The sequence below is a fragment of the Leiobunum rupestre genome, chromosome 9, assembly GCF_980474605.1.
Source record: "Leiobunum rupestre chromosome 9, qqLeiRupe1.1.hap1, whole genome shotgun sequence".
NCBI classification, from domain to species: domain Eukaryota; kingdom Metazoa; phylum Arthropoda; class Arachnida; order Opiliones; family Sclerosomatidae; genus Leiobunum; species Leiobunum rupestre.
Window position 1 is genome coordinate 11,436,125 of NC_143392.1, and position 27,429 is coordinate 11,463,553.

General features: G+C 36.1%; 1 protein-coding gene across 2 annotated transcripts in view; it reads right to left on the minus strand.

Moving 5' to 3' along the window:
• The window catches only part of LOC149926526 (RYamide receptor-like), a 77,501-nt gene that overhangs the window by 48,278 nt on the left and 1,794 nt on the right, over positions 1-27,429 (minus strand). Inside the window, exon 2 of one of the 2 annotated variants that reach the window (XM_090158640.1) lies at positions 26,288-26,776. In XM_090158640.1, coding sequence (XP_090014766.1) covers positions 26,288-26,715 — 428 coding nt within the window. In that variant the 5' untranslated portion in view covers positions 26,716-26,776. Of the gene's footprint in view, positions 1-26,287; positions 26,812-27,429 lie in introns of both variants that reach the window. The other variant, XM_090158641.1, reaches the window with a different exon arrangement.

The window sequence follows — 27,429 nt, forward strand, 5'->3', positions numbered from 1 at the left end:
ATTGCGAAACGTGGTTGATGTTAGGTTTCCTCTTCCATAAAAACTTGTCTAGGTTAACGGTAATAGTTAGTGTAGGGAGCTGTTGGCTCGATCTCGTGGCATGCAGGGCTTGCCACCACCCTCCTACGCATTGTAACCCGGCCACCTGAATTAAGGGCTTCAAAAGTCGCATGATGACTTAGGCCTAAGGTGGTGCCTTGGGTATTAGCCTAGCCTAGCTGAATATTTATTCTCTCAAATAACCTTCATTTCGGTCATGATGAGCAATAAACAATGAAATATAAGGGCTAACTCTAACGCAACTGTCACCCTTACCTTAAATTAACCTAGTTTTAAACTAAACTAACCTAGTTTTAACCTAACCTAATCTGAAACTAGTCTAACCTAACTTAATCTGAAATTAACCTAGTTTTAAACTAAACTAACCTAGTTTTAACCTAACCTAATCTGAAACTAGTCTAACCTAACTTAATCTGAAATTAATCTAACCTAATCTGATCCTAAACTAACCTAACCTAATTTAAATCTAACCTAACCTAACCTTAAACTAACCTAACATAATTTTCAACTAACGTAACCTAACCTAACCTAACCTAGACTCTAATCTTCAACTAACCTAACCTAACCTAACCTCTAATCTTGAACTAACGTAACCTAATCTTTAACTAGCCTTACTTAACATAACCTAACCTAACCTATAACCTTCAACTAACGTAACCTAATCTTAAACTAGCCTAGCCTAACCTAACCTAACTTTAAACTAAACTAGCTTTAAACTAACCTAACCTTAAACTAACTTAACCTAAGTCAAATTAACAGAACGCTCCAAAACACTAGGCCTAACCATCGATTCGCGAATTTCATAGAAAAGAGACAAGATGACGTTGCTACGTTCAGTCGCTTCTGTGAGAATTTAAGCAGCCCTAACGTCGTTCCGATTTCATAAGTTTCAATGTTTGAAACGACGCGGGCAAAACTAAGAAAAGATAGGAGGGAAAAGCTTTATGAGATTCTTTGAAGAATTTTCTAAATTCCTTTTTGACTTTTCTGGCTCTGGCTAGCGCGGCCGCCAAGAGAAACACTCGAGAAATCGCGCCGTTCGTCCATCTCCGTTTTAGCCGATTTAGGGCCACGACTCAAAGAGGCAAGAATTTTTCACGTCTAATATTTTCTTTTCCGAGACGGCCTCCGCCATCGAAAGAAATGTAACTGTTCTTTTATTCAAGCACTTCTTCTTTCTTAAGATCCAGGTGAGAGATTGGAACTCATTAACTATTCAAGACTCCGGCGAATTTCCAGAGGAACCAAAGTTTTCCATCGCCAGAAAAGAAAATATACTGGAAAACGAACGTCAAGAATTCAATATCCCACCAAAGGTCACATTTTGGCGCAAACATTGATGAGGCTCAGCCTTGAAACCCGGCGAAGTACTCTTCGAAGAATGCAATAATCTGTCCGAATTTGCAGCATTTACGGAATTTAATATAGTACAAAAGGGAAAATACAAATTTCAATTAGATAAGAAATATATTACGATCTTGAAGTATAAAGAAATACGTTCTTGGGCTATTTTCCACATATAATATACAAGATCTAATTGATATTACCACGAGTCTATATTACAGGTTTCTTCTATTTTAAGGACAGCTATTAGTCAAGAATTAATCTTAGGGGTGACGTCAGATTTGGGGAACCAATTAGATCAACGATGTATTTATTTAATATTAAAAGATTTTAACATATCCATGGAAATTGTTTAACTAAAACTTTTTTTATTAAAATTATTGGTAAAACTGTGGGCTCTTTACACCCCAATTATTGATTAAATAATATTTTTGAAAAATCCATGCGCGTCTCTCTGTTAATAAAAATATTTTAGTTATTTATTTTTAGCTTTGCTCTGCCAATCCCCTTCGCGTTCTAACAGTAAATCCAAGTATTTCATTGGATCCCCAGAGATTAACGGCAATAGTGAGTGTAGGGAGCTGTTGGCTAGCGTGGCATGAAGGGCTTGCCACCACCCTCCTACGCAATTCAACCCGGCCACCTAATTTAAAGGCATTAAAAGTCACTCGATAACTTGGACCGAAGGTGGTACCTTGGGTACTAGCATAGATATTATAAAGTTCATACCCTATATTCGAAATGACTGCCTCGAGCGTTTACCCATTTCTTACTGGAACTCCGAATTAGCTCCGTAGTCACCATGGTAACAAACTATAGATTAGACCTCGGCCAACTTTGTTACCGCGCTGTTCGCGTAACAGCGCGTCATCAAAGTTGGCCGTGATAGGACTATGACAGTGCCCGATGGAGGCCAATTTTTCGGAGGTCACGTGCCGGAAGTGGGTAATCGCTTCTTTACATAAGTTTCAATCCGAAAGCTATCAGAATTCGAATTTAAATTTCGAGGTTTATACGAGGGGCAGGTCACTTCCATTTTGGGTGCGTCTTAATCATAGTAAAATGATTTAATCAGGATAATCGTGATTAAATCAGGGTGATCAAGATTAAAAAATTTAATTGAGATTATAAAATCTAATTACGATTTAATCAATCTAATCACAATTTAAACGTGATTTAATTATTCTAATCATGATCTAATCTTTTTATTCAGGATTTAGTCATTTTAATCAGATTTTTATCATTTCAATCATATTTAATCATTCAATCATGATTAAATCAGATGTAAACATTCGAACCATGATTAAACGTGATTTAAGCACATGATCTAATCTTTTTAATCATGATCTAATCTTTTTAAACATGATCTAATCTTTTTAATCATGATTTAATCTTTTTAATCATGATCTAATCTTTTTAATCATGATATAATCTTTTTAATCATGATCTAATCATTTAAATCCGATTTAATCATTTAAATCCGATTTAATTATTTAAATCCGATTTAATCATTTAAACATGATTAAATCAGATTTAAACATTCTAAACATGATTTAAAGTGATGTAATCAACATAATCGTGATTAAATCGAATGTAAACATTCGAACCATGATTAAACGTGATTTAAGCATTCTAATCATGATCTAATCTTTTTAATCATGATCTAATCTTTTTAATCACGATTTAATCTTTTTAATCATGATCTAATCTTTTTAATCATGATCTAATCATTTAAATCCGATTTAATCATTTAAACATGATTAAATCAGATTTAAACATTCTAAACATGATTTAAAGTGATGTAATCAACATAATCGTGATTAAATCGAATGTAAACATTCGAACCATGATTAAACGTGATTTAAGCATTCTAATCATGATCTAATCTTTTTAATCATGATCTAATCTTTTTAATCACGATTTAATCTTTTTAATCATGATCTAATCTTTTTAATCATGATCTAATCATTTAAATCCGATTTAAACATTTCAACATGATTAAATCAGATTTAAACATTCTAAACATGATTTAAAGTGATGTAATCAACATAATCGTGATTAAATCGAATGTAAACATTCGAACCATGATTAAACGTGATTTAAGCATTCTAATCATGATCTAATCTTTTTATTCATGATTTAATCTTTTCAATCATGATTTAATCTTTTCAATCATGATCTAATCTTTTTAATCATGATCTAATCTTTTTAATCATGATCTAATCTTTTTAATCATGATCTAATCTTTTTAATCATGATCTAATCTTTTTAATCATGATCTAATCTTTTTAATCATGATCTAATCTTTTTAATCATGATCTAATCTTTTTAATCATGATCTAATCTTTTTAATCATGATCTAATCTTTTTAATCATGATCTAATCTTTTTAATCATGATCTAATCTTTTTAATCATGATCTAATCTTTTTAATCATGATCTAATCATTTAAATCCGATTTAATCATTTAAATCAGATTTAATCATTTAAATCCAATTTAATCATTTAAATCCGATTTAATCATTTAAATCCGATTTAATCATTTAAATCCGATTTAATCATTTAAATCCGATTTAATCATTTAAATCCGATTTAATCATTTAAATCCGATTTAATCATTTAAATCCGATTTAATCATTTAAATCCGATTTAATCATTTAAATCCGATTTAATCATTTAAATCTGATTTAATCATTTAAACATGATTAAATCAGATTTAAACATTCTAAACATGATTTAAAGTGATGTAATCAACATAATCGTGATTAAATCGAATTTAAGCAAAATAATCACGGTTAAATTGGATTTAATCTTTGTAGGGGTGCGTCGTTAATCAAGGAAGTGACCTGCCCCTCAGGTTTATATTATCTTTGGTATTAGCCTAGCTGAGCTAAACCATGGTACCTAAGAATAAAAAAATACATTCCTTATATTGGTTAAATTTTTTTTTGGATTTGGGGCCAGGCTAATATAATCATTTTTACTCACGCAGTATAAAGCATTCCAATAAAATTGGAAACAAGCAACAATATGACGACCGGATAACATTCCTCAATTCGAAGAGAGTCAGGACAATATATTTATTTTTTCGTACAAAGCCCTAGACACTCCTAAAATTTGAAAGAAAATTCTTAAGTTTAAAATGGTTTACTTTAAATATTGTATCACGAGCACTTCCCCTATGATTTCATATTCTAGAAGCAAACACTTCAGTTAAACAAATATTTTCAAACCTCTTAAATTTAACAACTCCAGACACAATTTTATACTTAACAAGTAAGTCCCGGGGTTTGAAAATTGTAGTTTCACACAGCCAAAAACATTGGAAAACAATTTCGTCAACTTTTACTATAAAATAAAGTTGATGACGCGTGTTTCGTCACCGAGTTGGAAGTGACGCAATTTACGTCATATCCCGGGACCAAGGTTTCATTAAAGGGAAAATAACCTGCAAAGCAATCTTTATGGAAGACCCCTTCAATTTTTCAAATTACCCTGAACAGTGGCGCCAAACATTTTTAAAGCCAAAGGCCAGAGCGGCCAGAGCTGCAAACGTTGGTGTTCCACGCCAAATACCTGAGGTTCTTTTCCCTTTAAAGGGAGTATAACCCCTCTTGTTTGGTGGGGTGCGCTTAGACTACACCGACTAGCTTCTACAAGCTTTCCTACTATTTCCTTGCCCCCCGCTAGGAAGGCTTGTGGAAGCTACTCGGTGTAGTCTAAGCTCATTTTTCCGGCAGGAAGTGCGTAAACGCTATTGACTACCCGCGAAGCAGCTATTTCCAATCTAAGGTTCGAGGTTTATATTATCTTTGATAAAACTAACATAATCACGTGACTATACTATTCAGTGACTCGCGCATGCGCGTAGGGGAGAGCGGAATTTATTGAAGCACCCATTGCAACGTACAAATCAGTTGACACTACCGTACTAATTGTAATAGTTTCAGGCAACGAGTATTCTACTGAAACTAAAATAAATTGAAGAGCTAGAACTTTAACCTTGAAACATATTCCTGACAGTAAGACGTAAAAAGTTTGCAAATTTGGTTAAGAAAAAATGACTCAAAAAGCACTTTCCAAAATGGAGGGACAATAGAAAGTCAATGCCTTGTTACGCAGTCCAGACAGGAAACGCGTAACCAAGTCGTAAACGGTACAAGAAGGTGCCATTACGAGAAAGGTTTCTTGACGCTCGACGCGCATCGAACCAAAGAAGAGGAGAAAATCGCGTTTACCCGAATAGATCGTATTACGAAATCTCCAGGGCAAAAATAGTAACGTCGGCGTCTCCATAATAACGCGAACGCTCTCAGAAATCGGCTTTATGCAATATTTCTATCGACGGAAAAGTAAAGCTACTTTTAGCTCGAGATTGGATATGATAAAGTGTTCCGGATATAGTAAATATCGACGCTAGGCAAAGAAAACTTTGTTTTTTGAAATATTAATTGGATACTGGGCAGAGAAATGTCTAACAAGGAGAGTACCCGAGGTGTTTATCGCCGATTTTGTTCAAAGTCGGGCGTAATGTATAGACCGATATGAGATAGAGGTCGGGGATGGTTAACTTTTATTCAATAGATAAAGCTCTCAAAATTATTCGTAAAACGTTTTGATCAAGTAATTTATATTTCTGTATTATCCGATTAATTTTTTGATAAATTTGTAAAATTAATCGGAAAAACGATGTTTTTTTTTGATAAAAAGCTAAAAATTTCCGAATAATACATGTTTTTTAATCATTTTCCGAAATATTAACCGGTAAATTTCTTTGTTTACATTTTTTCCCGAAAAAATCAATTTAATCATGGATAATGATTAACCGTCCCCGACCTCTAATATGAGATATGAAATTTCCCAAAAGGAACACTTAAAATCAAAAATAAGATTTTTTTCCTTATTTTACCCAAAAATTTACTCAAACACATTTAGTGATTTTAAATTTTTTTTTAAACCGAGAAAATCGCATGCTTTTTTAAATGGAGATCTTTTGTTTTAAGTGAGCCAAAACATTTTCGGTTGCCATGGCAAATCGAATGGGTAGTGCAAGGTCACCTTTTGGTAAATTTAATATCTCATATAGGTCTACATTATGGCCGACTTTGAACAGAATCGGTGATAAACACCTCGGGTACTCTCCTTGTTAGTGACCAGGAGGAGAGCTCCAAATCTGGACAGTCAAAGCCCGGGGACAAAATTACCGTCAAGAGTAAAACAAAACTGGACGCTTTAGGATGACTTCTCACCAGTTTTTTTCAATAGATATTCTAAGCCTTTACCTTAAAATAGAGAAAATTGGATTTCGATTTCTGAAAGATACACATTGCAATTTCTATTTCCTTTTTTGAAAGATACGGTCGGATGTTTTAACATTTTGTTTTCCCGATTGTCGCGAAAGGGCAAGAGCCGGTGACTGCCCGAGGTTAGCTCCGAGATGGGAATCGGAAACGTACCCCGAGGGGCTTCACGCGAACATTGGGCCGCTTCAAAACGCTTGGCAGCTCGAAGGTTTTGGCCCCGACGGCTCTAAAACAGTCTCTTCTTGAGCTTTTTTAATATGATTCAGAGAACAATTTCGGATAAATCGAAGTTCCGTGTTTCGGAGCTTGGATACGCCAAAAAACGATCGCTTCTAAGTTGTTTTGCTTCCCGTACACGGCTGACAAGCGGGGAAACGGAACCATTCTCGAGAATGGCAAACAGCGGGACACCCAAACCACTCTTCTATCCAGATAAACGCGAATTGCTTTTATATCAATAGGGTATTTTGTAAGGGTTATCTTCTAATAATACAGCTTGAGCTGGGATATATATATATATGTATATATATATATATATATGTATATATATATATATATGTATATATACATATATATATGTATATATATATATATATGTATATATACAGGAGGGAAGCCTCGGTACCTCTCCTAGTACACCAGAGTACTGTGGGTGGAACACTTCTACAGGCGCTGGTAGGCCAAAAATAGACCAATGGGAGAATTGGAAGCCTCAGCCGTGGTCCAGCCTAGGTACTTTTCCTAGTCTAACAATAGACCAATGGGAGAATTAGAAGCGCATCTCTGCCGTGCAAAGCACAAAAGCATTAACGATCAAAACCAAAATATGGAGAAAACCGGCGAAATTCAAACTGTCTTTGCCTTAAGATACCCCAACTTACTTCTTTCAAGTTTATATAGTAGACTTGGATTTTTCAACTCAAATTCTATTCTGGTACTAAACAATTTACAGGCCAAACGATATTTCAGAAATATCATTAACAAAATGCTTTTTGCCACGTATATGTCGGACTATTTATGTGTTAAAACGCGAAAAAAATGGGTCTTGATTTGACTTTTAAAGAAAATAAACACATTAATGCGTTTTTGGTTAGAAAATAATGCAAAAACCTAAAATAATGTGTTTTACAACAAATCATTTCTCTAAGAACAAAAATTTTAAATTCTAAAATTAGTTCAAAATTGAATTTAACGTATAAAATAATGTGAAATAAAACCAAAATCTGTAAATTGAAAATTTGATCGTTAATGCTTTTGTGCTTTGCACGGCAGATCTTCCAAATGCTTTTTCGGGCGATTGGATAAAGATGCGCTTATAATTACCCCATTGGTCTATTTGTGGAATACCAGCGCCTGTAGAAGTGTTCGACCCGCAGCACTCTGGTGTACTAGGAGAAGTACCGAGGCTGGACCACGGCTGAGGCTTCCACCCTGTATATATACATATATATATATATATATATATATATATATATATATATATATATATATATATATATATATATATATATATATATATATGTATATATATATTGCCCACGAAGTACTAGCGTATATCGCATATGAATTAATGAAACGCAGAAAATCTCGATATGAGAGTGCATCGGAGGTTGCGCTATATTATTGCCGGAGATAAGGAATAACAGACAATCGCAGAAAGAGAAAATGGGGTTAATAACATCGACGAAATGTCTCGTCTATCGACGGACCAAAACAAGGGGTACTTGGCCGGACTTTAATTAGGAGATAATTTTGATGTTCTTACTCTCGGATGGAATTACGAAGTAAATAGCGAAACGTCGAGGATAGGACATTCAGTAAAATCACGTACACTTACCGAAAATTTCACAGAAAAATTTACTGTTGTAAGTCCGAAATTTTTCCAAAAAATAACCGAGGCCTATTATCCGGAATATTTCCGTATTTTTTCGAAAAAATCAAAAAAAAAATCATTCCATGATTAGTCTAATATTGTTTGCAAATTTAAATAAAGCGGTATTTTCGCCTCATTTTTTCGAACCGTCAAGTAAAACTAAACCTCTAGACTAGCTTTAAACTGATTAAAAATGTAACACTATTAAGGTTTTGTAGTATGTTTACTGTTATTAGACATTTTATATCGATAAAAAGTTTAAAAAATTAAAAACCCTTAAAAAGTAATTTATGTTTAAATTTTTTATTTTTCTGATTTGCGGAAAATTTTCTGGAAATGGTTCCACATTTTATTTTTTCCGGGAAATTAACAACAATAGAAAAATCCAAAATCTACGAAGCAAATATTCAGCTAATATTTTGTAGGTTTTAAAAAATGAATTTTTTTTTAACAAATCCACAAAATACGACAAAAAATGCAGAAATCTACAAAATCCAAATTCTCGAAAGAAATCCATAAATCCAACCAAAATATAAATGAGTGGATTTTTGACAGATCCCCAAATCCAGTAAAAATCTACAAATCCAGCGAAAAATTTAAAGAAAAAATTCAGCTGGATTTTTTGAAAAAATCCACAAATCTACAAAACTCAAGAGAAAAATTCACAAAATCCGCAAATCGTTGGATTTTTAAAATTCACGAATCCACAAAATTGAAGAGAAAAATCAGCAAATTCAAGTAAAAATCCACTAGATTTGCAAATCATGTACATTTGTTTTGAATGCCCGACCTCTCACCATAGTTCATTCGAGGTTCATCTTCAAAGAAAAATAACGCTACCGGAAAGGTTTTTTCGAAGTAGAAGATACTATAATGTTTACCAAATAAATCTCCTTTAAAAAAATCTATTTTTTTTTCTTAAAGCTAAATTGAAAATTTCCATTCACAGACCCACTACCGCAAAATATCAAAAAGAAATAATTTATATAAGCAACTCTTACGTCAAATGTTTAGAATTCGAATACTTTTACGTAAAATGTTTGCAAAAGAAAAGTTTTTCAAACTTGGATGTATTAGAAAAGTTAAATGAATATATATATATATAACTTTATATCTATACATTTATCGAAAACATGTTTCTTTCGTTCTATACCCCGAAAAAAAAGACTGAATTTTATTATTATTTACGCACAGTTATATATATATATATATATATATATATATATATATATATATATATATATATATATATATATATATGTATATATATAACTCCATCAAACTATATGACCCCAATAGAAAGGTTAATTTTAATACCATAAAAAAGACTCACTTTTCGAACCAAAAGCAATATTGACATGGGTACACGTTTTATGGGCCATACGGTATTAAGCTTCATTCGACATAAAAGCGAGTTTATAAGCGTAGGATAAAAAGATAAAATGGAGGTAGAAATAAAATTTCCATACAGAATTACTAGAAGTCAGAAATCGACCTTATCCGAGATCGAGAGTTCAGAAACAGGAAGGTAGTCTAGCTTTTAACCGAAGTAACGGGTCAGGTTGATCTCTGGTACAAATAAGGTAGCTGGAATTGTAAGCGACGAAACCTCCCTGAACTATTTAAATCACCGCTGAATCGGAGCAGCCTTTGAAGTCGCGGGTTCCAATGGTCAACCCACAAATAAACCCTCGCTCAGTCGTCGCGAAATAGAGAAAATTTATAGTGTTTACGCCACCATTGAATTTCAAATGAGAAAAGAGAACTATTTGTTTTGCCTCGCCAACAGCTCGATCGCAACGCGGTGGTCAGCTCCGTATAAATACCATAAACCGTTTTTTGAACATAACTGAGCGGAAAGAATCCAACAAAGCGCGTGTTTTGCAAAATCAGCTCCATATTCCGCCATCTCAAATTATTCAAACGATGGAGATTTCAAAATCGTTTTTTTCCATTCTTTATTTTTCGGGGTTGAACGAAATATACATCTGACAGAAACATGTTTCCGATAAAGGTTCCCTTCACCGTATATTGTCGGAGTAGTTACCGACCTCTTGGGACTGAATGGATTGGCTCAGGTCGTATCCCTCCGGGTGTTGCGTGGGACATCCCTCCGGGTGTTACGAAACCTGTTTTGCATATCATCAATTTTATTAGGCCAACGGCTATTTTCTGCACCGACAAAATGGAAAATAGGGCGACTTTGGCCGTTGACCAACGGTCAGGCGAAAGGCGACTTCGTTTGAATTATCACGAAAAATGAGATAGCGGCGGAAAAGACCAGAATTTTAAACAGTTGCTGGTGCGTTTTTAGTTTTAACCGGACGGGAAAACTAACGAAATGCACCATATGTTGCTGTTGTAGTAAAACTTTAAAACAACGTTGAACAGACTGAGAAAGACAATTACAATATTATTAATTTTACGTAGTTAAATAGTTGATTTCATGAAATAAAAAGTGGTCTTGCCCAACTTGTTAACATGTTGCTCTTACGTCACAAAATCCAGCTTTATTAGTGTATTCTTCGCACGAGCGATTTGCACGCGCGCTTGAAAAAGCTATATATCCTCTGGTGACTGTAGCACGCGCTCGTAGCCTTGTAAAAGTAAGATACTGTGTCGTAAGAGCAACATTTAAACAAGGCCACATTACTTTATAAAAAATCTATCGAGAATTTGTTTTTACCGCAAGCAAATAGTAGACTCTAAAATGTGTATGTTTGGTTTTCAACTAACTCTTGATTTCACTTAATAGCTGGAACTTTTAGCTATACATCAATTGATATACCTTAATTCTTTGCTGTGCAGATTTTAGTTTAGTTCTGTATAACAAACTTTTAAAAAACCAAAATAACTAGAGCTCGGGGAAACGGATAAATTAACCGCCAAAATTTCAATTAATCATAAAAAGTTCGATTAACTGTTTATTTATGGATATTATTCGCGACTATTATACGATTTAATATGCAATAAATACGTTTTTATTCGGATAATTTTCGGATATGGGTATAAAAGAAATGAACTGAAAATTTCGTATCCGAACGCCGAGCCCTAAAAATAACTCATTTATGTGAAGATTGACACCTCGAAAATATTTAGTTCCGTACAAAATAGCTTGTGGCACTGGCTGAAACCTCGGAACCACTCCTTCTACGTTAAGTTTGCAAGTTCTCTCCCCACTGGTTTAAGGCGTTTTCCACTGATCTCTTCGATTTCCCCTTCCATAAAAACTTGTTAAGGTTAACGGTAATAGTGAGTGTAGGGAGCTGTTGGCTCGTGTGGCATGAAGGGCTTGCCACCACTCTCCTACGCATTGAAACCCGGCCACCTGAATTAAAGGATTTAATACTCGCTCGATGACTTGCACCTAAGATGGTGCCTTGGGTATTAGCCTAGCTGATTATTATTATTATTATTACTTCGTATAAAACATTTTCTTTTAAATTTAATAACAAACTTCTTTGTCCTCTGGCTAAAATCAAAGTGTAGTAAATCTTCGCACTAACAAAATAGGGGACTTCTTTAAAATCCAAGTTTTTATAAATTTAATAATAAGCCTCATCTTATTTTCGCTAAGATCAAAGTGTAGTATTTTACTGCACCCGCGTTTAAACATATATAACATAGTTGCATCGGTAGATCTAACTAGTATCTATCGATTTACGAAGGTTAGTAATTTTTAGCTTTAGTGGGAAGATATTTATATTGAGCCAGATCTCAGTTTCCGCGTCGCGGGGAAACCATTATGGACGTGGCGAACTTGTCTCTTTTGATGAAACTGTGGTTATCTGTTGGATACGTGTTTGAATACGGTCACGTAGAAATGTCGGTGGTTATGGAAAAAGGAAGTTAGAGCCGCGTATTATTCGAGCGAGTTAGGGATTCAATTATTTCTAATAATAGAAAACGACGGAATGGAATTCAGTTCCGAAATTCATCTTCGACCAAAGGCGGAGACTCTATAAAGAAAATTCACAGCTGAAATCTCTTTAGAGTGAGTCCAGGGTTCAAATATAAATCACCGACTCCTACACTCGCTAAAAAAATACTGAAAGTGCGCGTAAATCACAAGTGGGATTGCGACTTCGGTATCAACCTTCGAGACTTGTAGGGTTCTTACTTGGTCGTCATTACTTCCCCCTCTTCGGAATTAAAGAGAGAAAACGTGGTCATCTGGTAACATTGCACCCCCGCCATTGAAGGGAATAACAAGATCGATCGCCCGCTGACACTGCCTTCTCGACAAACCCTTCGATAGAAACCCTCCGTGGGATTAATAACTCTCTTAAAAGTGGCAGATTTTAAAACCCTTTTCCCTGACCTAGCACGCCTTAAATACGCGAAAAATAGTCTCGATAAAATATAAACAAGTTGGCGAGCCAAAATATACCTCTCCTCGGAAGAGTTTCTAATTTTCAGTAAAGTTTAGCTTGTATCCGTGTTTCTGTGGTAGAACGCTCACCTCTCGTGCAGGAGGGCTCGGGTTCGAATCCCGCCCGATACTAACGCAAATTGAAAAAAAAATTATACTACACCCAATGACTTAAAGAGGGCTCTTTTGGAAAAAGATTTACCCTAATTCCCCGAAACTACGAACGCAGTGATTACACTTTGCCCCGAAAATGCGTACGCGTTCGCAGCGCGGACAGACCCATAGACAGACAGACCCACCCACAGACAGACAGACACGGTGATTGTAAAAACTCTCCGAGCGTTTCATTAGACCCCGATAACGGATTAATCGGAATTATCCTTACCGTCTACTATCTAAGATAACTTTAGAAATAACCGTTGGAAATTCTGTCTATTTTATTTAATTTAATTTAGTTTTTCACTCGAAGATCTATTTGGTCCGAGTTTCGCGTCATTTTGTTTGCTCGAAGACCTATCGGTACGAGCTATTAGTAAGTTTTTTAATTTCTTCAAATTTGTTTAGGGTTTAGCTTTTTTATCCCTTTTCATAATGGACTAATCTACTTATTCGCTAATTTTATCATCCTTGGAAAAGTTAACATTGCTAAGTTTAGCACGTTTTCGTAGATACGCTAAAAATATACTTAGGTTCATACTATATTTTACAAAAATTTAAAACAGGAACACGAGATATGACCAATTTCAAGACAAGGGGGGGGGGTTCCGGGTCCAGAGCCCCCCTTGGGCATACCTTTGACTGTATTAAATGTCCACCCCCTTCTCGGCCCCCTCTTAACATTCACATACTTTGACCCCCCCCCCCAAATTTAAAACAGGAACACGATATATGACTAATTTGTTACGCGGTAGAATGGATTCTTTGAAAACGAAAACACGTCATAATTCGTATAAGAGCGCGTCAAATAAGTTAACCAAAATATCAAAAGTCTAACAACAATAGTATCATTTTCATAAAAGAATAAATTACGTACTAAACTAGAATAATCTGGCCCCTAAGGTCTAAAAATCCATAAAATAACAAACATAATTCGGTAAATCTCATCCCTGTAATAATAGATATTTCGGAAAACACACTTTTGTAATCGTAGAAGATCTTATTAGAGGGATAAAGCCATTTGAGATATTATTTTAACTACCCGGAGCCTTACCAGATGGCGCCAAAAGCCTGAAACCTAGAAATTTTAAAGTATCTAAAAACTGGAAAAATCTTTTTTTGTTACTTTTGTGTGGCGAATATTTCCTGAGTTTAACTTTTATTTAGCTAAGCTAATACCCAAGTCATCGAGTGACTTAATTCTGGTGGCTGGGTTACAATGCGTAAGATTCATGCCACGCGAGCCAACAGCTCCCTACACTCACCATTACCGTTAACCTAAACCTTGGAGGAGGGAAGTATTCTGGAGTGGAAAATCCCATAGCGGTAATAAGAACGTCCTTTCCCGCCTATTGCTGTTAGAATTACTCAGACTACCCCGGTTTTTGGTCGGACGTCAGCTTTATCTGCCATCATTCTGGCTTGATGACGTCCGACCAAAAAGGGCATGATGGGAATTTTACAAAGCCACAGGTGGTGCCCGACTTTTCCACTCCAGAATACTTCTCTCCTCCAAGCCTAAACCAGTTCCTATGGAAATGGGAAACCGAAGAACACGAGGGAAAACCCCTTTGACCAGTGGCGAGATAGCTGGCACACTCAACGCGGATGGAGTTGTTCCGAGTTTTCACCCAGTGCCACAAGCTGGGATCGAACCCGGCTCTTCTTCCTGCGAGGCGAAAGTAGTATTAAATGTTATTTTTAGTAATAAATCAGTAAACATTTTCTATTTAATTCCCACCAAAATGTTTAAATTAGTGTTATCTAGTGCCATCTAGTATAAATACACGCGTTAAAGTCTTACCTCTAATGACTTCGCTCGAAATATTTGTTTTTGATATTTATTAAATATTAAAACACTTCGACTAATGGAAGTTCGTTCTTCAGGTTATAAAATTTAGAACGGTTGTTTTCTATAAATACCCTTATTGTAGGAATCGAGTTACAAATTAACCTTGTAAAGCTGACTTGGAAACTAAATTTTATACCTCCGCAAATGAGCGTGTTTATATTGCACATTCTCGGAGCGTAATAATTTATTGAGAACCTCGTTTCAGAGTCCAATTCGCTATTGAGGGCAAATTAACCGAATTGCGAAGCTAATTACTCCCAGTGAAAGTAGATATTTTAGACTAAATGAGTTAAGTATACTAGACTGAGATGCGTCAATAGTTAATAGACAAGTGAAGTATTATTAACTGGGAGGTCTAGTTTTCCACGCCACTTTGAACATGTTTCGTCAATCGTCAACTCATCTTTCCAAAGCTATAGAAGTGGTCCGCCTAGAGCGTTTTGCTAAATCTCTGTATAAATGTCAATATTATAATTGACCTGTCAAAGGAAATAACTTAAATACGAATTAAAAAGGCTTCAGGGGAAACTGGGTTAGGCTGGTCGTTATGTTTCAAAAATTAGGGAAATATATCTTCACAGGATTGCCACAATATTGTCAAAGATTTTCCCTAACCTTTTTAATCCAAAATTAAGTGATTTGTAAAATATATTTTAATAAAAATATTTTAAAATTAAATTACATTTTCCTGACATTTCTACCGGTTTTTAAAATTTCATGTAATTTCACTATTAACTTAATATTTCAGATGACTGGATACCAGTAGAAAATGAACTTATAAAATTAACAATATATAATTTATCAAAAGTATATCCTCTAATTTCATAATTTTCTCGTACTTCTCAAAATTAAATTTTCCCATTGAAATATTAAAATTAAAATTCACGTTACACATAATATGATTTTAAGTCTAATTTTAATTTAATATAAATTATACTGACTCTCTTCGTATAGTTTTACCGTAAATCCAAAAATTATCATAAATGTAAAATTTCCAAGTCAGGGCAACAACTACTCCTTTAAATATAATATGGTCAGCTAAGCGAAGTATAAACCACCAATTTCATTAAATAATCACTCATTCATGAAAAATGAATAGAAATGTTTACTGAAATATAAATTTTCAAAATCAACATAATCTGTTAAGGATGGGACTTTTAATACACTTGTTTGCGAAAAGCCGATATAGCAAGGCGAGGGCTGTTAGCGATTTAATAGTCACAGCTATTTTAATAGCAAAGATACACGGGTAACAATATCGTATCAACACAGTCTTCTCGAATAATATTCCAATTAAGTCTAAACTGATGATCATACGGAACCTTATTACAAGGCCTGAGGGGAAAACCTAATCAGATTAAATTATTAATTTGGGGCGACGATGCCATTAGCACCCCTTCATCGTTCGCGTCTACTCATCCCCATTTTCCAAATATAGACTTAATCCGATCCCGGCAATAAGCCAATGCTAGGGATGGTTATAGTCCAAGAAGATATAACGGAGCTAGTCCGGCTCCAGGACTCATAATGATGGAAAATTTCGTAGCGGGGGATTCATTTGAGTCAAATAGCATCGCGGATTATCGCGGCGGGTAGTGCTAGCACTCGACGCTCGGCGTCAACATCAATTAAATGGGATACGTAGCGCTTCTTGGCCGGCCGAATGAATGGATGGATGGATCAGATGGGACCGTTATTTTTAGCACGGACCATTTCTCAGCGTCTCAAGTTGTCAAATATCCCGCTTTCTCTTCGGATATGAAGGATCTGCCGATCAGAGCCAGAATTGGGGAAACAATATTAGAAAAAGAACCGGATATCAAGAGTATATGGCAAGTTCGTCAGAATTCCTGCGGGATTATGTCTAGCAGGATTTCTTTCGTTATTGAATACTTAACGCTTTACTGTTCTTAGACGTTTTGGGTGAATGCTTTGGAGGTAGTTTATATAAATTATAAAATTTCACGTTTAACTTAATTTTTTGACAAAAATTAACAAAATGTATTTTAAACAGAGCATTTTTGGCCCGAATCTTAAAGGCCTAGTATTTCTTCTGCCTGTTTTCCTTTAAGTTTACTTCCCGTCGCGCAAATATCCTGGTGGTAGGCCAACGTGTGCTGCGGTTGGCCCACCACCAGGATATTTGCGTGGCGGGAAGTAAACTTAAAGGAAAACAGGCAGAAGAAATACTAGGCCTTTAATATTTTTACTGGAATTAGTTTTGTTTTAGTCATATTTAAAAATTATTTAAAATTTCAGAGGAGATCACAAAAACGACCCAGATTTGATTATTTTTTGACTTTGATAAGTTTTTACAATATTTCAAGTACAATTTGATAAACAAGAAATCTATAACCATAAGTCCTAAAGTTTGTCCTTTTATTTATTTATTTAATTATTTGTAAATGTCATGTTCCAAAAACTCGAGAACGGTTAGCTCTAGAGCTTTGAAATTTTAACTCAATGTTCTGGGCCTGATTTCCAACCAAATACATGACATGGTTATTAATCTAATTCAATTTTACTGATAATTCAACTTTATTTCACTCGACTTGGTACTTTGCTTCCCTTATCTCATCTCTTGAGTTCCTGGCGCCCGTCCCGACCTTTAAACTTTTTTAACGGGTGAGTGTGAAATTCGTGGAAGGGGAGTTAGTGTGAAAGAAAGGGATTTCGTAGAAGGGGAGGTTTTGTTGGGATTTTTAAGTTGTTCAGGACTTTTTGCTACGCGTGTTACATTTTTGCTAAGCGTGTTGCGTTTTTTGCTACCGTTTTTGCTAAGCGTGTTGCGATTTTTGCAACCGTTTTTGCTAAGCGTGTTGCGTTTCTGCTACCGTTTTTGCTAAGCGTGTTGCGTTTTTTGCTACCGTTTTTGCTAAGCGTGTTGCGTTTCTGCTACCGTTTTTGCTAAGCGTGTTGCGTTTTTTGCTACCGTTTTTGCTAAGCGTGTTGCGTTTTTTGCTACCGTTTTTGCTAAGCGTGTTGCGTTTCTGCTACCGTTTTTGCTAAGCGTGTTGCGTTTTTTGCTACCGTTTTTGCTAAGCGTGTTGCGTTTCTGCTACCGTTTTTGCTAAGCGTGTTGCGTTTTTCGCTACCGTTTTTGCTAAGCGTGTTGCGTTTCTGCTACCGTTTTTGCTAAGCGTGTTGCGTTTCTGCTACCGTTTTTGCTAAGCGTGTTGCGTTTTTTGCTACCGTTTTTGCTAAGCGTGTTGCGTTTTTTGCTACCGTTTTTGCTAAGCGTGTTGCGTTTCTGCTACCGTTTTTGCTAAGCGTGTTGCGTTTTTTGCTACCGTTTTTGCTAAGCGTGTTGCGTTTCTGCTACCGTTTTTGCTAAGCGTGTTGCGTTTTTTGCTACCGTTTTTGCTAAGCGTGTTGCGTTTTTTGCTACCGTTTTTGCTAAGCGTGTTGCGTTTCTGCTACCGTTTTTGCTAAGCGTGTTGCGTTTTTTGCTACCGTTTTTGCTAAGTGTGTTGCGTTTCTGCTACCGTTTTTGCTAAGCGTGTTGCGTTTTTTGCTACCGTTTTTGCTAAGCGTGTTGCGTTTCTGCTACCGTTTTTGCTAAGCGTGTTGCGTTTTTTGCTACCGTTTTTGCTAAGCGTGTTGCGTTTTTTGCTACCGTTTTTGCTAAGCGTGTTGCGTTTTTTGCTACCGTCTTTGCTAAGCGTGTTGCGTTTTTTGCTACCGTTTTTGCTAAGCGTGTTGCGATTTTTGCAACCGTTTTTGCTAAGCGTGTTGCGTTTCTGCTACCGTTTTTGCTAAGCGTGTTGCGTTTTTTGCTACCGTTTTTGCTAAGCGTGTTGCGTTTCTGCTACCGTTTTTGCTAAGCGTGTTGCGTTTCTGCTACCGTTTTTGCTAAGCGTGTTGCGTTTTTTGCTACCGTTTTTGCTAAGCGTGTTGCGTTTTTTGCTACCGTTTTTGCTAAGCGTGTTGCGTTTTTTGCTACCGTTTTTGCTAAGCGTGTTGCGTTTCTGCTACCGTTTTTGCTAAGCGTGTTGCGTTTTTTGCTACCGTTTTTGCTAAGCGTGTTGCGTTTCTGCTACCGTTTTTGCTAAGCGTGTTGCGTTTTTTGCTACCGTTTTTGCTAAGCGTGTTGCGTTTTTTGCTACCGTTTTTGCTAAGCGTGTTGCGTTTTTTGCTACCGTTTTTGCTAAGCGTGTTGCGTTTCTGCTACCGTTTTTGCTAAGCGTGTTGCGTTTTTTGCTACCGTTTTTGCTAAGCGTGTTGCGTTTCTGCTACCGTTTTTGCTAAGCGTGTTGCGTTTTTTGCTACCGTTTTTGCTAAGCGTGTTGCGTTTTTTGCTACCGTTTTTGCTAAGCGTGTTGCGTTTCTGCTACCGTTTTTGCTAAGCGTGTTGCGTTTTTTGCTACCGTTTTTGCTAAGCGTGTTGCGTTTCTGCTACCGTTTTTGCTAAGCGTGTTGCGTTTTTTGCTACCGTTTTTGCTAAGCGTGTTGCGTTTCTGCTACCGTTTTTGCTAAGCGTGTTGCGTTTTTGCTAAGCGTGTTGCGTTTTTGCTAAGCGTGTTGCGTTTTTTGCTACCGTCTTTGCTAAGCGTGTTGCGTTTTTTGCTACCGTTTTTGCTAAGCGTGTTGCGTTTTTTGCTACCGTTTTTGCTAAGCGTGTTGCGTTTCTGCTACCGTTTTTGCTAAGCGTGTTGCGTTTTTTGCTACCGTTTTTGCTAAGCGTGTTGCGTTTCTGCTACCGTTTTTGCTAAGCGTGTTGCGTTTTTTGTTACCGTTTTTGCTAAGCGTGTTGCGTTTTTGTTACCGTTTTTGCTAAGCGTGTTGCGTTTCTGCTACCGTTTTTGCTAAGCGTGTTGCGTTTCTGCTACCGTTTTTGCTAAGCGTGTTGCGTTTTTTGCTACCGTTTTTGCTAAGCGTGTTGCGTTTTTTGCTACCGTTTTTGCTAAGCGTGTAGCGTTTCTGCTACCGTTTTTGCTAAGCGTGTTGCGTTTTTGCTACCGTTTTTGCTAAGCGTGTTGCGTTTTTTGCTACCGTTTTTGCTAAGCGTGTTGCGTTTCTGCTACCGTTTTTGCTAAGCGTGTTGCGTTTTTTGTTACCGTTTTTGCTAAGCGTGTTGCGTTTTTGTTACCGTTTTTGCTAAGCGTGTTGCGTTTCTGCTACCGTTTTTGCTAACGTTGTTGCGTTTTTTGCTACCGTTTTTGCTAAGCGTGTTGCGTTTTTGCTACCGTTTTTGCTAAGCGTGTTGCGTTTTTGCTACCGTTTTTGCTAAGCGTGTTGCGTTTTTTGCTACCGTTTTTGCTAAGCGTGTTGCGTTTTTTGCTACCGTTTTTGCTAAGCGTGTTGCGTTTCTGCTACCGTTTTTGCTAAGCGTGTTGCGTTTTTTGCTACCGTTTTTGCTAAGCGTGTAGCGTTTCTGCTACCGTTTTTGCTAAGCGTGTTGCGTTTTTTGCTACAGTTTTTGCTAAGAGTGTTGTGTTTCTGCTACCGTTTTTGCTAAGCGTGTTGCGTTTCTGCTACCGTTTTTGCTAAGCGTGTTGCGTTTTTTGCTACCGTTTTTGCTAAGCGTGTTGCGTTTTTTGCTACCGTTTTTGCTAAGCGTGTTGCGTTTCTGCTATCGTTTTTGCTAAGCGTGTTGCGTTTTTGCTACAGCGTTTACCTTTCTTACGTACAAATCAGATCTAATTCATTAAAACTAAGACCCCGGGCGAAGCTAGTATTTATTATAAATTAAACTATTATTTAACTTTTCTAGTACAAGATAATTTGTTTTTTTATTAAACATTGTTTATATTTACCTCGTCAATTTAAAATTTAAAATTTTGGAAAGTGTCCCCTGGTAAAATTTATCTTTACTACACTTTTTTGTCAACTACCAACGCTCTTATTTGTCCCATCGGCGTGCATTTAATTAAAAAACATTCGACCTTTCGACCTTGACGCGCTTAATCCCATTACCAAAATACACGGCAACTTCTCAGAAGTACTAATTTTAACACCACCGCATTAGCCGAGAAGGTCCCAGTGTTAATTAAAATGTAAGCTAATTCCTAAAACTTGAAAGCGAGAATAACTGTAATTATATTAAAAATTAATAAAGACACGGAGAAATTCGGCGAAACTCTTAAGCCTAGTTCCCACTTTGCGAAAAAAGCAGGTTCCGCGCGGTAAATTAACGCGCACGTTTCAGCGAAATAACATCCCGAAACGTAAGAGCCGCATCGTTTGCAGAAAAAGCTTTTCGAAATCTGGTATTTTTCTTCTCAATCCGAGGGGTCGGACATTTACCAAAATCCCGTACACTTTGTCTAAAATCGCAAAATCTTTTAACTCTCGCTATGGTAAATTAACATTGAAATCCCAAAATCACTTCAAAATGTAATGATAAAATCGCCAAAATCTCTACGAAATCCCGAAATCCCGTACAAAATAATGCCAAGTGTCCGACCCCTCGTCTCAATCCTATGTCTCACTAGATTTAGTAATTCATCGTATTGTTATGGACGCATTCGAAAGTACTTACAAAGCAAATAAAATTTTAATTTCTTAATCCGTCAAACATTGTTTATTTCAAATGGTTTACCCCCATTTCGCCCAAAATAGTTCTCCCAATTCCAATTTCTCCCAATCCCATTTCTCCCAATCCCATTTCTCCCAATTCCCATTTCTCCCAATTCCCATTTCTCCCAATTCCCATTTCTCCCAATCCCATTTCTCCCAATCCCATTTCTCCCAATTCCCATTTCTCCCAATTCCCATTTCTCCCAATTCCCATTTCTCCCAATTCCCATTTCTCCCAATTCCCATTTCTCCCAATTCCCATTTCTCCCAATTCCCATTTCTCCCAATTCCCATTTCTCCCAATTCCCATTTCTCCCAATTCCCATTTCTCCCAATTCCCATTTCTCCCAATTCCCATTTCTCCCAATCCCATTTCTCCCAATCCCATTTCTCCCAATCCCATTTCTCCCAATCCCATTTCTCCCAATCCCATTTCTCCCAATCCCATTTCTCCCAATCCTATTTGTCCCAATCCCATTTGTCCCAAAATAGTTATCCCAAATCCCATTTGTCCCAAAATTACACTTGGTATAAACACGAATCTAAGTTTTATTTTAATATGCAAGTACATCAAATTTTGCCCATTTCATTTTACATCGAATCCCCATTTTATCGCTTTGAGGAATTCTTCTGGGGTTTTGGATCCTAACCTAATCCAACCTAACCTAACCTAACCTAACCTAACCTAGCCTAACCTAACCTAACCTAACCTAACGCCAAGTCAATTCACATATTCACAAAACGGTAAACTTTACTTTGTTTACCGATTCCAAATAATGATTGGGAGAAAGGGGAATCCATATTTTTGGGAAACTTGATCGTTGGGAAAAATGGGAATACATATTTTTGGGTTAAATGAACTCCGGTTCGGAGAAATGGAATTGGGACCAATGGGACACCATGTTTTTGGGAGAACTGATAACTTTGGGAGAAGGTAAAATTGGGTTAAATGGGAACATACCGTTCGAGTTACTCACTTGAAAAAAACATTATCGGTCACAATTCCTCATTTCTTGAATAAGGTTTTTGAAACAGCCCTGTTTTTTTTATAAATATATCTCTAATCCAAAAACGTCCTTAATTTTTGGAGAAAAATTTATTTTAATATAATTTATTAATTAAAGATATTAAGTAAAATTAAATTTATTTTATTGAAATTCTACCGATATTAGGCTTAGCGTTTTTAAATATTCGCGCCAAATGAGAACCTACCCCCTAGCGATTAAAAAAAAATCTCGCTTTTTTTCACTACGCGAAAAATTAATTCGTCGAAATATTTCGTCAAGTGGGAACTAGGCTTTAGTATAAAAATGCGAACGAAATCTTCGTCGTAATCACCATGGCAACGAAGTTTATATTTTAATACAAGCGCCGATAATCAACGGAAGTAAAAGAACACGGCAAAAAGGCATCCATATTCATTAGCCAAAAGTGACTCGGCAAAAAGCTAGCGCAACAAATTGAAAAAATAACTACGCTTAATATATTTGGGGGGGCCAAATGGAAATGCCATCCACCGAATTAAAAAAAAAAAACAATGACGTGGGTCCTACTACACACTGAAATCTTTTTGATTAAGCTCTTCTAATTTAAACGTGAAATTGCCCTCTCCACAGAAAGGAAGCCAGAAACTCGTTAAAGTCAAGATTAACCTTTTTTTTATTTATGAAAAATGTGACTGCGTTTTTTCTTGGACACGCTCCGAGGCAAGACTATATTTTACGTGATTCTATAAAGATACTAAATATCTTTTGTCCCTTGTTACGCGTTAAATTAAATTTATAGCGTAAAGAGGTTTTACAGACTCGCCTTTAAATTTAAATATATAATTTAAGAAGATTAATTTCCATCCCTGTATGTAAATTATTCTCTTCGTACGCTGCAGATAGAGCGATGAAGATTTTCGACTTCAGATTGTAATAGTGCTCTGCTGAATAATTCGTTTAAAAGGGTTAATTTGGCTCATTAGGCAGCTAAATTTGAGCAGCAACGAATTTTATCAGTTTGTGCAAATATACTCGTTTCTTTCCTATTACTCCTATAAGGATGATACTGTTCTCCGGTACTGGAATTTCGAGGTTGGGTAACTATTGTAGCCTTTTGACGTCATTTTACTCCAATTCTGTTCTACCGTATAATTCGGGTTTGGTTTAATAAAGCCGGGTAAAAAGAGAGAGTGGGATTCTAAATACCTTATCCATAAGGCAGACTAGGCAAAGTGCCTAGGGCCTACGAAACTTTTAGGAGACATTAGGGCCTACGATTCCATATAATAGGGCCTACGATTTGAGTACATTTGTTCGAATTTCATTCGTCCGAACGGTGGTACAAATGTCCGAATGATCATTTGTCCGAATGTCGGAAAACAGGATCGTATGTCCGAAAACGTATTTCATTTGCCGGAAAAATTTCTCACAACTTTTGTTGGTGATTTAGTCGTTCAATTTAGTTTAACTTTACTGGCGAATTTCATTTGTTCGAATAATTGTTTGTCCGTTTTTTCGAACATTAGGAATTGTTTTTTTTTTAATATGGTTAATATAAGAAAATAGTAACATTAACGTGAACCTAACCTAACCTAACCTAAAATATCCACAACATTCAAACAGCAATAAGAAATACTAATTTAAAGACAGAATTCGGATAAGTGATGCTACCATGGACTCTAAGTTTTGCTATCGAACAATTGAAACATTTTTTATTTCGGTGGTTCGGACGAATGAAATTCCAACAAATGTACCTACCCCGGTCCTACGAAGGTCCGAAAAGTCGGTAAATGAGAGATTTTTGCCTAAGGCCTACGGAAAGGTTAAAACGACCCTGTCTTACCCGTTATATTTTTCAACAAAAGCATCGTAAATAGTGAATTAACTATATCTCAATGATTACGTAAATAGTTAAGTCATAAACGTGCTATATTTTGAAATATATTTTCTTTTTGTAGTTTTCCCTAACTATCTATTAAATTTAGAAAATTCGTGGTAAAAATTCTTATATATCATCCCGAAAGGACACATATAGTTTTTATCTTAGGCGCCTGGAAGGAATGGAAAACTTTTAGCCCTATATTCCGATAAAGGTTATACTCCCTTTAAGGGGAAACTGTCTCTTATTCGAGTCGTGTAACCTAAAAAAAAACTTCCGAGTAATAATTTAACGAGTCGGGTTATCGAGTACTTGGTTAAGGGCTGGTTATATTCAAGAAATTATGAAATTAAATTTAAAAGGAGTATAAAGTAACTTTCAATTCTGAAAAATATTCCTTTAATTTAAATGAACCACAGTTTCTACAACTTTGTAGGTACCGTGTATTGTCCCCTTAAGGGGAAAGACTACAGTGGACATTGTCTACTTTCGCGCTATTTCAAGCTGAACTCTTATAATTTTGTATTTTAACTTATAAAATTAATATTTAAGTGTAGAACAGCCTCTTGTTTAGTGCTTAAAGTAATTTTTAAAATTTTAAAATAATTAAGTTATTACGTTTTAATTTGGACCTCCGGAGCTAAACAAGTTGGGCAAGCACCCAAACTATCCTTTAGTTAACTATTAATATTAGAATTATCAAAATTATTTTAAGCACTAGAGGAAGGTTCAGCCTAATAAGAAAAATATAATTCAATTATGTAATTGTTAAAACAGAAACGTTCAGCTTGAACGAAAAAGAGGCTTTTAATGTATTCTTCCCCCTTAAAGTTGTAAAAACCCCTCTTTGAAGCAACGAGGATAGAAAAAACCAAATACTCGACGAGTTTAGAGAGCAGCTTATTCGAGCAATTGGGTACCCGAATATACAATTTTTAGGTACTCTGTAATCGACGAGTATTATCCAATTAATTATTCGAGGTCGAGTTCGAGTACTCGACCTCAAAATAGGGCGAGTACTCGATGATATTCGTTCAGGAGGAAAGCTTTTAGGCCGATTGTTTACGGCTTAGAGTAAATAGAGTGAAATTGGGAATCGGATAGTACGAAAATATGTTTGGGTTAGCAAATAACTTCCACCTCATTGTTTTGAAGTCGATGGAATAGAAAATATCGAAATGGTATAAAAATCGTCTATTTAGAAAAGCAATTAAAGAGACACAGAATCGTTTGAAAAATTCAGGCCGAATTTCAGGTAGCTCCACCCCTTCCGTCTAGTGACTCCGGGAAACCTTCCCGCTTACAAAAACACGTTATTATTTAAATGGCCACCATGTACTAAATTAATATAGGTCTATCAGAAACGTTTGGGTTGTTAATTTTCCAGAAAAATAAAAAATTGAAACATAAATTACTTTTTAAGGGTATTTCATGTATTTAACTTTTTATCGATATAAAATGTCTAATATCAGTAAACATACTACAAAATATTAATAGTGTTACTTTGTTAATCAGTTTAAACTAGTCTAGAGGTTTAGTTTTACTTTTAGATTCGAAAAAATTAGGTGAAAATTCCGTTTTATTTAAATTTGCAAACAATATATTAGACTAATCATGGAATTAAAACTTTTTTTATTTTATTCGGAAAAATACGGAAAATTTTCCGGAAAAAAGGCCTCGGTCATTTTCCGCGGAAAATTTTCCAATTTACAACACTATTTTAAACGGACCCGAGGGGCTAACCACTCTTAGAAAGTCTGTACACCGGATTACACTTAGATTAGCACTGCCAAAGGCAGGGACTTGAAAGGTTACGCGTAATCCCATTAGTACAGTCAAAGGTACGGCTCTGTACACCGATTACGCGGAGTGATCAGCCCCTCGAACGGACCTCAGTAGTTTCGGCTTAAATAAACTAATAATTGAATAGAAAGGTTCACTCACCGGTCAATACCAACAACGGTCAAGGTGTAGACACTGACCATGACGGAACAGTACTGCATGAAGAGGACTACGGGACAGAAGGCCGGCTCGAAAATCCAGCGTCCGAGCATGAAGTCCAGATAGGTGAAGGGAATGGAGAAGATCGACATGGTCACGTCGGAAATGGCCAAGTTGACCAAGAAGACCCTCAACTCTCGGGACGACCTCTTGCCCACTATCAGGACCACGATGACCGTGACGTTGCCCAATAGCGAGACGAGAGCGGTCAAGGAGTAGAGGATGACCAGAAACACCTGGTACTCGCGGCTCAGGGCTTCCATGCTGGACTCGTCCAATTCCATCGAGCCATCCAAGACACTACCGGAGACATTGACTGACTGAAACTCGCTGGGATCCATCGCTCCAAAAATGTACTTCTCCGTGACCATCGACTAACGTCCTCCGCGTCAGGAAATCGTACCAAGTTCAGTCGCGACGCCCAGACAATATCTTTTATCGAAAACAAAATTTGTAACCAGATATTCCTGAAAATTCGAAGGACAAGGCTTACTCGGATCAAAATAACAGAGGTTTCTGTTTTCCCATTTTTACAATGAAAAAATACCATTCCTGAACCAAAGTTTAGTCGCGAAACGAGACACTGGAAACTGACTCATCTCTCGGGAAAAAATTCACAGTACGAAACCTTAAGCTTATGAACCAACAATCCAACCAATGCCTCGCGGTTACAATATTTCTAACTCCATAAATCGTTTTAGTATGCAAATAAAGGAAAATTTATACGTTCTAAAATAACCCTTTATAAAAAAAAGTAATTTTAACAAGAACTTTGAACGTTGTATTAAATTGTCGGCGTTTATCTGGGTAGCTAAATAAATTGGAGCTAAATCTTGTGCTATTTTGGGAACTAAACTAATTTAACTGGGGAGTAAAACTAACTTTACTGGGAAATAAAACTAATTTAAATGGGGAATAAAACTAACTTAACTGAGAAATAAAACTAATTTAACTGAGAAATAAAACTAACTTAACTGAGAAATAAAACAAACTTAACCCGAAAATAAAACTAACTTAACTAACCAATATAACTATCTTAACTGGGGAATAAATCTAACATAACTGAGGAATAAATCTAACTTTAT